The 14,626-nt window shown below is 39.1% G+C and overlaps 1 protein-coding gene across 5 annotated transcripts; it reads left to right on the forward strand.

The window, feature by feature from the left end:
* Positions 1 to 4,359: 4,359 nt before the first annotated feature.
* On the forward strand, positions 4,360 to 13,609 carry LOC148779366 (ABC transporter G family member 39-like). Of its 5 annotated transcripts, XM_088854430.1 has the most exons (22): positions 4,362 to 4,700; positions 4,781 to 4,901; positions 5,361 to 5,449; positions 5,532 to 5,616; positions 5,712 to 5,871; positions 5,953 to 6,029; positions 6,118 to 6,171; positions 6,303 to 6,695; positions 8,008 to 8,289; positions 8,467 to 8,783; positions 8,939 to 9,099; positions 9,237 to 9,340; positions 9,450 to 9,594; positions 9,698 to 9,796; positions 9,925 to 10,034; positions 10,181 to 10,513; positions 10,993 to 11,283; positions 11,413 to 11,630; positions 11,754 to 11,981; positions 12,279 to 12,450; positions 12,548 to 12,802; positions 13,154 to 13,609. In XM_088854430.1, the coding sequence occupies exons 1-22, from the start codon at positions 4,426 to 4,428 to the stop codon at positions 13,421 to 13,423; spliced, it is 4,239 nt and encodes a 1,412-aa protein (XP_088710556.1). In that variant the 5' UTR covers positions 4,362 to 4,425; the 3' UTR covers positions 13,424 to 13,609. The 5 variants fall into 5 exon arrangements, with proteins under 5 accessions (XP_088710553.1, XP_088710556.1, XP_088710557.1 ...); XM_088854427.1 differs by having other exon boundaries at positions 4,360 to 4,700; positions 10,993 to 11,630; XM_088854431.1 differs by lacking the exons at positions 4,362 to 4,700; positions 4,781 to 4,901; positions 5,361 to 5,449; ... (1 more) ...; positions 5,712 to 5,871; positions 9,698 to 9,796 and having other exon boundaries at positions 5,990 to 6,029.
* The last annotated feature ends 1,017 nt before the right edge of the window (positions 13,610 to 14,626 follow it).

Below are 14,626 nucleotides of genomic sequence, written 5' to 3' on the forward strand. Positions count from 1 at the left end.
GATATTTCGTATGATAGCTATAAAAGCGAACACGTACAATAATAGACAGAGAACCAGACATCGCTACAAAAGACCGGAGGGTACCCACTTTCCCGTTGGCCCGGACCTTTTGTACGCGGGTGCTGTGGCTATGACGTAGCAGCACGCCTTACATAGGGTGTTGCTTTTGTGTCTCATGCATGCACCAATGCACATCATACAAACTATTAAAACGGAGAAATTATTTCTATACTTTATATTTTTAGGATTCATTTCACAATATGTCTAAAGTTTTAAAAGATATTTTAAGGCATAAAATTATAGATTTTATTTCTTCTAACCCCTTCAATTAATTTAAACTTTTTCTTCTAGAGAGAGAGAGGCTTCATGGAGATGAGATGTTATCGGGAAAAAAGAGAAAAAGGTGTTTAAAAAAACACAGGAGGAGAGAGAAAGATGCAAGAAGAGAGTGAGAGAGAGAAGTTCGAGGTCTATAAATGAAGAGAAAGAAATGCTTGAGTTTAAAAATAGCATATCTTTCTCACATCTGTTTAGGTTAAAAAATAGGTTTAAAGTGGCCAGAAGGTTAGAAGATATCTTAACATTGGGTTTATCAAGAAATGAAATCTAAAAATAAAGAATATACATATATTTTCCCATTAAAATATTGACCAAACTCAATTGGAATCCTATGAGTTGGTGATTCAAAATCATTCGAGTCATCTTAGGTGGGTCGCCATATTAAGTCGTCTAGAGTCGAACCTACACACACTACCATTAAAATCTCTAGGCTACCTAGAGACTTTAATGGTAGTGTGTGTAGAGTTCTCAGGAACCCCTCGCTTATGGAACTCGGAATCCTAAATATTGGAATCCTACCCAATATCGTGTACATGCTTAACTAAATGCGGAGTAGATGAATACAATTACAAATTGAATACGAGAAATAAAAAAAACATAAAAAACACACACCACAACACACAATTTACGTGGTTCTCCCCGTAGGGCTACAACCATGGCCTCAGCAAGTAGAAATTCACAATCGCAATGAAAATTATAATTTTGCGTTACAAGAGATATATCTCTATCTAAACATCGATAAAACCATTATCGATCTTCCATTCTAAACTCGCTCTCCCAACCCAGCACCACCATCGATCAATACCTTCTTTCTCATCGTAAAACCGCTATCAGAAAGATAACCTTAATAGCAACCGAAAGTCTTTCTGCTCTAGAAATGAAAGTTTAACCAACCCAAAACCTATGAGAATACCGCCTCTCTCTCGGAGGCCATGTCTCTCTATCTTAGAAACTTATCTCGATCTTGGAGATCCCTTCTTTTATCCTCAAAGGGTTGATCCTCAAAAGGATGGGTATTATGTCTTCGTTGACTCTCTCTTATATATAACACTAGATGTTTCTCAAAAAAATCTTTTTTTTTTTTACAATAATACCTTTAATCTTTTAGAAGAAAATATGGGTATGGTGATTTGGCTATCACTAAACCCAACATTGATAATAAAAGTATCATAATTGCCTTAATAACCCTCATTGAATAGATTTTTTGATTTCTGCCTTAATAACCCTCATTGAATAGATTTCTTGATTTCTTCTCACTTGTCTCCATTGTGGAATTTTCACAAACACTTTGTCTTCATATTTCTCCACCTCAAACCACATATCCATTAAATTTCGTCATTCATATTTTTCTTAATGCAAGCCCCGTACCCTGCTTTAGCTCTAATACCATTTGTAGGGCTCTCAAGAACCTCTAGTCTGCAGTAACCGGAATCCTAAATATCGGGATCCCACCCAATATCGTATACATGATTGACTAAATACGAAGTAGATGAATACAACTATAAATCGGGTGCAAGAAATAAAACAAAGATAAAAAGTACACCACAATGCACGATTTACATGGTTCACCCCATAAAGCTACTACATCCATGACCTCGATTAGTAGGAATCCACTATCTCAATGAAAATTACAATTTTGGGTTATAAGAGATATACCTCTCTCTAAATATTGGTAAAAGACCATCATTGATTTTTTCTTCTAAACTCATTCTCTCGACCGAGCAACACAGTCGATCAATAAATTTTTCCCACTGCAATCTCGAGAGCAACCGAGTGAGTCTTTAAAAGTGAAAGTTTAACCAACCCAAAACCATAGGAATACCGTCTCTCTCTCAGAGACCTATCTCCATCTTAAAGATCCCTACCCATAACTCCCAAGGGGTGATCCTAAAAATGATGGGTATTATGTTTTTTTTGACTCTCTTTGATAGATATCAATTTTTTGTTTACCAAAAAAATCTATTTTTCTTTATACAATAAGAGTAATGATCATATAAGACCATCTTTCACCCATGTGTGTAGGACCCCAAAGGATCACCATTAAAATTAACACGTATTTCTAGTAAATTTATCACATAGGTGTGGGACTTGACTTTTCTATAGATTCGTATCAAATTTAATGGTGATCATTTGGGGTCCTACACATATGGGTGGGATATATACTTACAAAAATTGCCCCCGCAGTCTAAGGTTGCCATCCACAGACCGCTTGTTAATATTTTATATTTTAAGTCTTTGCGTTAATAGAGAAATGCCATAGTGTGAGGGAGCAATGCCATAGTGTGAGGGAGTGTCTAATCCATACGAGAATCCGAGGTTGGCATTTTCAAACTGCTTTATTTTTAGTAAAAATAAGCTAATGCGGTCCCAAGATACCAACTTTGGATTGCCCTAGAAAGCACCACAGAAGGCAGTCCACAAATGGGTAGCTCGGACTGCCTCTAAATGCCTAACAAATCAATCTTTTGTGGTCCGAGGATGCCACTAACATATCACTTTGAAGAGCACCACAAAAGGCGGTCCGATGGAGCTAATATCAGATTGTCTGGGCACTGCTCCAAGCATTAGAGCACAACCCTACTGCCAAAAAAACCTCCAATTTTTTTTTTTAAAACGTGGTCCAAGGATATACCATCCTTGAACCAGCATCCTCAGATCAAGGGGCAACTTCGAAAAAAATAAAAAACCTCAATATAATTTTAACCCAAATTTGACTCATTTTATATTCAGCATTGTTTTTATAGCCATACGTGATTCACTCAAAATTAAAACAATGAGTATAGTCAAGATTTAGAGAGAGGGAAGGTTCATAAAACATAGAAACTAAAAACATAGAGCATAATTGAGATTTAAAGAGCGAGATAGTTTACAAAAGGGAAAATATATAATGAGACCATTTACCTTTGGTACAAGATGGTCACAATTAATCTTGATTATTGGATGTGAAATTGAGCAGCTATTTTTATTTCATTAACCATACTCAAAGTTCAAAAGAAATTTTCTCAAACTTTGTGAAACACCTAAGCTATCAGATTTCACATTCGATGATTACAAGTAATTGTGATCTCCATGTACCAAAAGTAAATGATCTCATTGTATACAATCCCCGAAAGAAAAATGAAAAAGTGAATGGTCTCATTGTATACAATCCTAGAAAGAAAAATGAAAAGCAAATGGTCTCATTGTATGTAATCCTTTTAAGAAAGAAAATAGAAAAATATAAAATAAGACCATTTACCTTTTATACAAGGTGGTCATATTAATCTTGACCATTGGATGTGAAATTGGTTGGCTGCAATTATTCTATTGACCAAACACAAATTCAAAAAGAAACTTTCTCAAACTGTCTAATGCATCTAGCTATAAAATTCCACATCATATGATTATAAGAAAATATCACCAAATATAAATAATCTCATTGTATACAATCCCAAAAAAAAATACCCAACACGAGGAGAGAGGGAGAGAGAGCTGAGAAAGTAGCAAAAACGAGCATAGTTTATACCTAGAGCGCATCCGTCCTCTTTGAAAAGATTGATGGATAAAAAACCAGTAGACTCTACAAAAAGTCCAAGAGCGAGTATAAAATGGAAGTTGATCAGAAACAAAGAGTCCAAATTTTGTCTCTATGACACGCGTTGCACAGGCAGTAGTCCCCAGAGACCACGAGAACCCAAACGCCACCAAAGTGAGCACTCCTCTCTCCTCATTCCTCCCAATGTCTTTAACCAACTTCCCCACCTATAAATTCATATCAGCTCTCCCCCAAAACCAGGCTCTCTTCTCTAACAAAAAGAGAACCCAAGTTCAGAGCCTGCACTTCAAAAAAAGTTCTTTTTCTTTTTTCATTCAACCCACAATTTCTTTAGCGTTTTATTGAAAGAGAACAGGAATCCTCAAGTTGGTTCTAAAGAGAAATACAGAGTACAAATAGAGAGAGAGCACAAAGTGGGAGACAGTTTGAGGAACAGAAAGATAGCGAGAGGGGAAATGGCGGGCTCGATGAGGGTAGATGGGGACATGTGGAGAGCCGCGAGCCTGAGGTCGGCAAGCAAGCGGCTATTTGAGAGGGGGGACAGCGTGTTCATGCCGAGGACGGCCACACGCAGGCAGCAGGACGATGACGATGACGAGACTGACCTGAAATGGGCTGCCGTTGAGAGGCTGAAGACGTATGACAGGCTAAGGGTGTCCCTGTTGCAGCTGGATCAGAGTAAGAGTGGTCGGCACCTCCTCCACGACCAGGTCGACATTCGCCAGATTGGTGCTGAGGAGCGAGAGAAGCTCCTAGACCGACTGGTCCATATTGCTGAGCAGGATAATGAAATCTTCGTCAAGAAGCTCCGCGAGCGCATAGACAGGTATATATATATATATCTATATCTCACACATGTTTGCTCTTCCTATCTAATGGTGCTTGGCTTTGGCTTTGGCTTTGCAGAGTGAATATAACATTGCCGGAGGTTGAGATCAGATATGAGCAACTCAGGGTGGACGCAGAGGCTTACTTGGGAGGGAGGGCTTTGCCCACTCTCCTCAATGCCACCCTTAACACCCTTGAGGTGCCTACTCTCTCTACTACATGATTGTATTGGGATCCTACAACAACTACTATATTTGAAAAGAAATATACAGAGAAGATACATTCGAACTTAAAAATCCTTGAATTCTTAAGTTGTTCTCTTGAGAGACTTATAATGGCCTTAATAATTGAAAAGAAAAAGTATATAAAGCGACCATATATTTTTAATACAAAAAGGTCAGAATCACTCTCATATGTCAGATTTTAAATGCAGTAATTATAAGTGTGTTTTGGACTAGACTTCAAGTTAAAAAAAAAAAAAATATGACATCCAAATTGACATCTAATAACTAGGAGTAATTATGAATTCCTCGAATGGTCTCACGTCGAACAATTGTGACCAAAAAAACCATTGGAATCACCTAAGAAAACATACAACTTTCTGCAATACCTGTGCTTTCAATTTCATATTCACTTAAGAGAGACATGTTGTTGGCAGAGCTTTATGAGTTTCCTGAAGTTGCTCAAGAGCAAGAAGAAGCCCGTGACAATTCTCAAGGGAATTACCGGCGTGATAAAACCCGGAAGGTGGATAGACAAAACTACTTCTCTCTCTCTTTCTTCCTCTCTCTCTCTCTCTCTCAAACAATGTGTGTTGGTGTGATGACAGGATGACCCTGCTACTAGGCCCTCCAGGGGCTGGAAAGACCACCCTCCTCTTGGCTCTCGCAGGAAAATTGGACAAAAGCCTCAAGGTGGGTTCACTCTTCCTACAGTTTCATCTCCAAAATTTGGCACTTTTTAGAGAGAAAAAGAGAGAAACTTCAGTTCTTTGGGTGTGTTTTGACAGGTTTCGGGCAAGGTGACGTACAATGGGCACAGTATGAGGGAGTTTGTGCCGCAGAGGACGTCGGTGTACATCAGCCAAAATGATCTGCACATTGGAGAGATGACAGTCCGAGAGACCATGGATTTCTCTGCTCGATGCCAAGGCGTAGGAAACAGATATGGTTCGTCTCTCTCTAACAAACTCTATTTTTTGCTGCTGATTTTGTTGGAATGCTCGGCTTAAAAGCCACTGGTTTTTGTAGCCGTTCTTGCGGAGCTTTCAAGGAGAGAGAAGGATCAGTCCATAAAACCAGACCCTGATATTGATTTTTTCATGAAGGTAACATAGCAATGAAACAGACCTAACCCAGAAAGAAGTCATGGTATTAGCAGTCTCAATTCACCCACTGTTTCTTCTTCTTTTGTAGGCAATTGCATTGGAAGGACAAAAATCAAGCATCCTGACCGACTATATACTTAAGGTTTGGCACCCCAAATAAGATACTCTCCTCTCCCTTTCTCCCTCCAACTCAAATTTAGAATAGCATATTTGGGATATGTTAAAGAGAATGAGATGTTTTAGTGAGAAAATTAAGTTAGGAAGTGTGTGCAGCTGCTTGGGCTGGAGGTGTGCTCGGAGACCATGGTCGGGGACGACATGAGGAGGGGGATATCAGGCGGTCAGAAGAAACGCGTCACGACAGGAGAGATGATGGTAGGGCCCTCGACTGCTCTGTTAATGGACGAGATATCAACAGGGCTCGACTCCTCCACCACTTTCCAAATCGTAAACTGCCTCCGACAATTTGTTCATGTCTTCTCTGGAAGCCTTGTTATCTCTCTCTTGCAACCAGCACCGGAGACTTATGATCTCTTTGACGACATCATCCTTCTCTGTGAGGGACAGGTTGTGTACCATGGACCGAGAGAATCAATTCTCGACTTCTTCCACATGATGGGCTTCCGATGTCCCGAAAGGAAAGGAGTAGCCGATTTCTTGCAGGAGGTAAAACCTCTCTCTCTTACTGCAAGAGTTTCAATTGCCTCTCATTCTCACTTAACCCGTCCTATTGTTAAGGCAACCTTCTGTATCCGTCTAAGAGTTTACAGTCTACATATAGAATGACTTTCAATCTAGAATCTTGCACTACAGAGACTGAGAAACCAATGATGTGTCTGAGAAGCCAACGAAACTAATTACAGACACTATAGTCTTTCTACGAGTCATGACTTTTATTTTGTTTGGGTAAATCAGGAAGAAAGCCCGCTATCCATTTTTCATTAATAAAAGATAGAAAAAATTATATCGTACTATCTTATAACCCTACAATAAGATAATTGTGTCATGAAATAAAGGAAGGTTAAAAACATTTGGAGGCCTAGAGTGCCAAATGGTGGCCTCCGCAAAAACTGTAGCCTTTTTGATAAGAACATCGACCACCAAATTAGCCTTACGGTAAACATGGCAAATGAACCGTGAATGATTCTCATAGCTTTCAACTCAGCTAATTTTGCTTTTAAACATAAAACTTTATCCAGTGGTTAATCTACTTTTACTAAAGAGATGAGTATCCATGATTCAACACTTTGTGAACCTAAAGAGGTCCAATATTTTGGAACTCGGCATGGGCCCCGGAATTGGCTATTGCTACAGCCGAAGCCGAATTACTCAAGTGAGTCCAAGTGAACACGTGTAAGTAGTGCACACAGATAAAAGAGCCCTTAAAAAACCCAAAAAAAAGAAAATAAAAATAGGGAAAAACTCAAACTAAACTAAAAACAATATAAAAATTCAAAATAATCTAAAAAATATATATAAAACAGGGACATAGAAATATTCATTTAAAATTTAAGACATTCAGAATAATTCAAAAATATATATATATATATATAAAACCTTTATTTTTGGGTAGTTCAGTGGGGAAGGGATGAACAGAACTAAAGACATTATGTTGTTGTGCCTAGCCACCTTGACCCCGTGGACTTCAGCCAAATTCCTAGAAAATATGAAAATCGAGCAAGAAAAACTCACAGATCATTGTCATACATCCAAATCACGCAAACAGGATTTATACATGGATTCACTATCGAATAAAATTATCATATTTTTTAGTTTCTCAATTACCCTGAGCTTTAACCGTGTACTCAGCTGAATTTTTGAACACTGAACAACACCTTAATAACAAAAAACTGGACTGTAGGACACCTACAAAATTTTGAATCAGTGTAATTCCTAATATCTTCTGTCACTCTCATTTCTTGCAAGAGGTCCTCTCTCTCTCTCTCTCTCTCTCTCTCTCACTTGACTGCCAATACAGGTGACATCAAGGAAGGATCAAGAACAATACTGGTTCAACAAGAATCAACGCTACAGATATATCCCAGTACAAGAATTTGCAGATGCATTCCAGTCCTTCCATGTCGGCAGGGAGATGCAATCTGGTCTTTCGGTGCCCTATGACAAGTCCAAGTGCCACCCTGCCGCCCTAGTTAGAAACAAGTATGGCCTAACCAAGATGGAGCTCTTCAAGGCTTGCTTTGATAGAGAAGTGCTCCTTATGAAGAGAAGTGCCTTCATCTTCATCTTCAAAGCTATTCAGGTCCAACCATTCACTCTTATGTTCTTGCTCTGGTTTCATTTTAGATAATAGAGAAACAGAGAGAGGATACTAATGGTTTCTCTCTCTTTCCCTTGATATTGAATGAAAGAGTTCGTGAATCATACGGTTTATCTATGAAAATCATTCATTTGATGGACCTTGTATTGCTCTTCACAGATAGCCATTGTCGCTACCATGACTACGACAGTCTTCCTCCGCACAGAGATGGGAAACAAGACCTTATGGGATGGGTCCAAGTACATGGGAGTTTTGTTCTTTGGGCTCGTGAACGCGATGTTTAATGGTCTAGCAGAATTGCAAATGACGATAGTGAAGCTGCCTGTATTTTACAAGCAAAGAGATGCAAAGTTCTTCCCTGCTTGGGCCTATACTCTCCCCACATTTCTCATGAGGATACCCATCTCTTTACTGGAGTCCTTCGTATGGGTAGCTATAACCTATTACTCAGTTGGATTAGCACCGAACCCGAGCAGGTTAATTCATCCTCCTCTGCCCTACCAAAGCTCATGAATTTTATTTTTTTTAATTTAAATTAATCTTGTGAATTTTGTTTGCTCTTTTTTTCTTTCTTTTGTTAATTGTAATGTTAGAATTGACAATGAATTGCCTATGGTTTTCCTGTTTTCAGATTCTTTAGGCAATTCTTTTTGCTATTCAACCTGCATCAGATGTCTTTGTCTCTCTTCCGCTTTATCGGGGCACTAGGTCGAAACCAAATCATTTCGAACACATTTGGAGCATTTGCGCTATTGGTGATATTTGTCTTGGGAGGCTTCATTGTCTCAAGAGGTAATGTATCATGGATGTAGTAACATTTGATTATGTACAATGTTCATACTGTAACTGTCTCTGCGCTATTTTGCTTTAGTTTATATTACAAAAGTATGCACACCATTATAAACAAATTATTATCCAAATTTTGGCAGAGGACATCTACAGCTGGTGGAAATGGGGATACTGGTCTTCTCCTCTCATGTATGCTCAGAATGCTGTTGCTGTAAATGAGTTCCTATCAAATAGATGGATACAGGTTAACATGAAATACGCAAGAAATCCCTTTAAAACTTTTTTGGTTCATGTAGATTAGGATAAAAGAGTGCATGGAGAAAGTAGCTAACTATCTTGTACATGTGCAATAGAATGGTGTCCACATAGGCCAGCTACTCTTGAAGATTCGAGGGATTTTCACTGAAGCAAATTGGTATTGGATTGGGATTGGGGCTCTCATGGGTTACAACGTCCTCTTCAACATCCTTTACACCTTAGCTTTAAAGTATCTTGACCGTGAGTACAACATTTCAATTTCACCTTTTGTTGTTTCTACTGTTAATTGATCGAAATGAAAAGAAGTTTATGGGAAAAAAACGTAAATTGTTTCATTATGCAGCTCTTGGGAAGCCTCAGGCATCTATCACAGAGGATAAATCAGAGGGGAAGCATGAAGACCAAATTAAGGTCAATGGACATCTGAATGGAAAAGTATTTGGTAAGTAGAGAAGTCATAGAGGGAGATAGGCTCGTTTTCTCAACATTGAAAGTGTAGTTTGGATCCTATTACTTACCCAGAAAAATTTAAAAGGTATCACTCTTTGTCATGTGTTTCTCTCCTTGTAGGAGACTCTACTACAACAAATGGAATGAAAGAGAAGAAAGGAATGGTGCTACCATTCAAACCGCTTGCGTTGGCCTTCAAGGAGATCAAGTACTTTGTCGACATGCCAGCCGTATGTCAAGATCTTCTTGACCCAATTTACTAGTAGTAGTGGTAGAAGTAGTAGCAGTTAATAGTGGATACTAAAATGATCCTGATGATAATTATGTCGATAGCCCCCAAAAAAAAGATAGTGAACTGAAAGGCCTAGGTGTGCAGGAAATGAAGGCTCATGGGGAAGAACAAGACCGATTGCAATTGTTGCAAGGGGTGAGCGGAAGCTTCCGGCCAGGCGTGCTGACATGCCTGATGGGTGTGAGCGGAGCAGGGAAAACAACACTCATGGATGTCCTTGCCGGGCGTAAGACTGGTGGCTACATTGAAGGATCCATTTCCATCTCTGGCTACTCAAAGAAGCAAGAGACCTTTGCCCGTATTTCTGGTTACTGTGAGCAGAATGATATTCACTCCCCTAATCTCACTGTCCATGAGTCGCTCCTCTTCTCTGCCTGGTTGCGACTCCCAGCTGATGTCCAATCGCACACTCGAAAGGTTACACTCCTCAAATTCTAAATTTGATTGTCTTGTTTTTGGAAGTTCGGCAATGGGATTTGAACCTTGGACAATGTGTTGCAGCCCCTAACCACCAAGCAAAGCACACCAATGTAGAACAAATTCGATTATTGCACCCTTAGGAATAAGTATTAAGAGTTTTGTCTCTCCATTTAAAGCATCTAGGATTGTTCAATGGTCCAACACAAGAAAGACTATAGTGCTCGAAAATTTTCCTCAATCAACTCCATATCTTCCAAACTATATTGGACAGAAAATATCTAACTGGGATCTCTGCTAAATTAGCTATTGGCCTTTCCCTCGACTTAATTTTGGGCAGTGAAATTAATCCTGGTACAAAATCTCTAAATATTTCTACAATAAAGGGTCAAATTCTAGTTTCTTTTACGGAGTTGTATTTTCTTATAAAAAATGGAGCTTTGTCTAAGTAACTAGAAATTTATCATTGTGATACCCAGGCCTTTGTCGAGGAGGTAATGGAGCTGGTGGAGCTGAACAACCTGAGGGAGGCTCTAGTGGGCGTGCCAGGGGTCAATGGCCTCTCCACAGAGCAAAGGAAGAGACTGACAATTGGGGTCGAGCTCATTGCCAACCCCTCCATCATCTTCATGGACGAGCCTACCTCGGGGCTCGATGCTAGAGCAGCCGCCATTGTCATGAGGACTGTAAGAAATACAGTGGACACAGGCCGCACCGTGGTCTGCACCATACACCAACCTAGCATTGATATATTTGAGTCCTTTGATGAGGTATGTACTCTCTCACGCATGCGCGCGCACATGCACACAAACAAATACTTAGTTTTAGGAATTCTGCCTTTAATATGTTCTATCCATTCGTTCCTATGTAATCCTACAAACAAATTTTCATGTTCTCAGCTCTTCTTGATGAAACGAGGAGGACAAGTTATCTACGCAGGCCCATTGGGGACGAACTCACAACAACTCACCGACTACTTCCAATCAATCGAAGGTGTCCCCAAGATAACCTCAGGATATAATCCTGCAACTTGGATGCTAGAGGTCACCTCCATAGCCTCTGAGAATCGACTTCAGGCGGATTTCGCTAACATTTATGCCAATTCTCCTCTATATGAGTGAGTAGTTGCCTTAGTTCTTCTCTGTCTCTATGATGAAGTCACTCGTGATCCTCCCTTTTTGATCTCCTTGGGAAATTTTAGTGTTTCGTCTTAAGATTATTACTTCCCCCATAATTGTAGGAGGAATATGGCATTGATTGAGGAGTTGAGCAAGCCAACACCAGGGTCTCAAGACCTACACTTCGAGACCCAATTCTCACAGCCATTCATGGTGCAAGCTGTGGCCTGCCTCTGGAAGCAACACTGGTCCTACTGGAGAAACCCTCAATACAATGCAGTACGCTTCTTCTTCACCCTGGTAGCCGCCCTCCTGTTTGGCAGCATATTCTGGGACATGGGAAGCAAGATGTAAGCATTCTCTTCTTTCTCCATTTCTGGTCCAACAGAAAAAATTATGATTGAATTGTCTCGCAAAATTCAAATTTTTTTTTAACAATTTTCTTTATGCTTCCATTTTTCTCAAATTTTCCAAAGCTTTTTCTTAAAATTTAACTATAAAAACTAGCACTTGAGAATGTCTTCTTAAACTACCTAACCAAGAAAGTTCAAGATAGATATTTATATTGGCTTCCATGCTAGTACTTCATGCATTCCAACTCACTGTTGTTCTAACCTCACTGTGCTGCACGAATGGTCAAAACATAGAGAGCAGCAACAAGACTTCCTCAATGCGATGGGTTCCATGTTCTCTGCGGTTCTCTTCCTCGGGGTGAATAATGCATCTTCAGTTCAGCCAGTGGTCGACATAGAGAGAAGTGTATTCTATAGGGAGAGAGCAGCTGGGATGTTCTCAGCCCTTCCATATGCCTTGGCTCAGGTATGAAACAAATTCAACAACTCACAACTTTGATAAAAAGAAAATACAGGTATATCTTTTGATGGCAATGGCAATGAAAGTGAAATTGTGTTTGTAGGTTTTGGTGGAACTGCCTTATGTGTTTGTACAAACAGCTGTATATGGGGTGGTGGTGTACTGTATGATCGGATTCGAGTTCACTTTGGCAAAGTTCTTGTGGTTTTTCTTCTTCATGTTCTTTACCTTCCTCTACTACACATATTACGGGATGATGACTGTGGCCTTAACTCCCAATGCTACTTTTGCCTCCATTCTTTCTTCTGCATTCTATGGTGTATGGATGCTCTTCACTGGCTTCTTGCTCCCACGCACTGTAAGTGAATTACACATCTTTCGTTTTCCTGGTTATTTAATTTAAAATATAATTGCTTCATATTTTCTTGAAACTAGGATTCCAATCCAGCCAACATAACTATGTTTTTTCCTTCAAAATATCATGTTGTATAGGTTAGCTCCAATAGAGGACCACATAAGCCTTCCTTGTATGGCTCTTTATTACTTTCATTAAACTTATGTCAAATGAAGTCTAAATTCTAAGTTCTTTCCAATTAACTTATAAAAAACAGAGGTCAAATGCTATGACATTAGCAAAATAGAGATAACAACTTCCATAACAATGTATAGATCATTTGTGAGAACTTCATGGCCATTCCCATGTTTGCAGAGCATCCCCGGCTGGTGGAGGTGGTACTACTGGGGGTGTCCCGTCGCCTGGACACTTTACGGTTTGATGGTGTCTCAGTTTGGAAATGTGACAAAGCAGTTGCTCACGGCCGAGGGCAACCCCGTACCGCTACGCGACTTCCTCAATGCTTCATATGGATTTGATTATGACATGCTGCCTTGGGTTGCCTGTGTTGTTGTTGGCTATGCCATCCTCTTCGCCCTTGTCTTTGCCTTATCCATTCGCACCCTTAATTTCCAAGCTAGATGAATGTTTCATGATCCTCTCATTCACTTTATTGTTTCCTTTCTTCTCCCTTTCATTCTGGAAATGAGTGTATTCACAATTTTCTCGCATGTATTTATCCATTTTTCTCCCTTGATATAAAGGCAGGTGTATTTTGGCTTGTAATGTCCCATCTCAATTCAATGAAATATGATTGAATTTTTGTGTACTTGATCAAGATCTCGTTTCCTTTGTGCTTGGTTTCATTAAATTATAATGATACGGTGACATAATATCACTCCCCTTCTTTAAATGTCTCAACCTGCATTCTTAAGAACATAAAATTCCTATTTGGTGTTGACAAAGAAAATTACCACCAGACAATAACAATAAACAATATCATAGAAAAGAAATGACGAAATATTTTGTGTTGGAGATCATAGTCGACTCCCACGGTAGAGTAGAGTACACCCGTCGTCGCAAGACACCTGCCCCAGGAGGATTCCTTTTCTATAAAATTTTGCAAAACATCATCAATTCACTCAGTGTTCTAAAACCATGGCAAACTCGGGCGAGTCTTTGGGTCCAATAACAAAGAAACAAAAAAAAGGAATAATGATAAAAATTTAGAAATGACATAAATCAAGCAATTCTGTAGGTGTAACATAGACCTAGATCATCCACCCACCAATCTCAATCTGTATCGACCAATTTTGATCTGGATAGACAAGTTTTAGTTGTTTAAATTCACAATATGAATAATAATTTAATAAAAAAAAAATTACTTAAGAACCCAGCTATGAGCAGACGCTTCCTGGACCATTTGTCTTATGTAAATTTTAAATTTTTTTATTTTATTTTTAAGATTGACAATTGGGACAAAACATAGAAAATCTACAAATTTTAACCCATATGCAAATATTTACATGCGGGATTAAGTTTCCAGTATACTTCCTCTAGAGGATTGAATTGTTTTCGTTTTGTATTAATTCATAGGAGGTTTTTAATAGTTAGCCAACTAAAAAGCATTTTGGTCAAAAACCAATGATTTTGAAACTTATATAAGTTACTGGTATTGAGGGTGTGGTTGGCATCGAGGGCGTGGTTAGAAGTGGTGAGAAAAGATACGAAGACGTATAGAGTCGTTGATGGTATGGTCTAAAAAAAGCAAAATTGCGAGATGATGTTGATAATAGGATACCCGAATTGGTCAGGCTCAACCGATTTGCCGATTCTTTGGGTGACAAA

This window comes from Amborella trichopoda, chromosome 12 (genome assembly GCF_054954075.1).
Source record: "Amborella trichopoda isolate Santa Cruz 75 chromosome 12, AtrichopodaSantaCruz75HAP2 v2.0, whole genome shotgun sequence".
In the NCBI taxonomy this organism is placed as follows: Eukaryota; Viridiplantae; Streptophyta; class Magnoliopsida; order Amborellales; family Amborellaceae; genus Amborella; species Amborella trichopoda.

What these genes read in the sequence shown, in the direction of transcription:
- LOC148779366 (XM_088854427.1), top strand. Translation starts at nt 4,360, where the DNA reads ATGTGGAGAGCCGCGAGCCTGAGGTCGGCAAGCAAGCGGCTATTTGAG. An exon ending in CTCCGCGAGCGCATAGACAG is followed by an intron (nt 4,701 to 4,780) that starts GTATATATATAT and finishes TTGGCTTTGCAG; the next exon opens with AGTGAATATAACATTGCCGG. An exon ending in TATCAAATAGATGGATACAG is followed by an intron (nt 9,341 to 9,449) that starts GTTAACATGAAA and finishes CATGTGCAATAG; the next exon opens with AATGGTGTCCACATAGGCCA.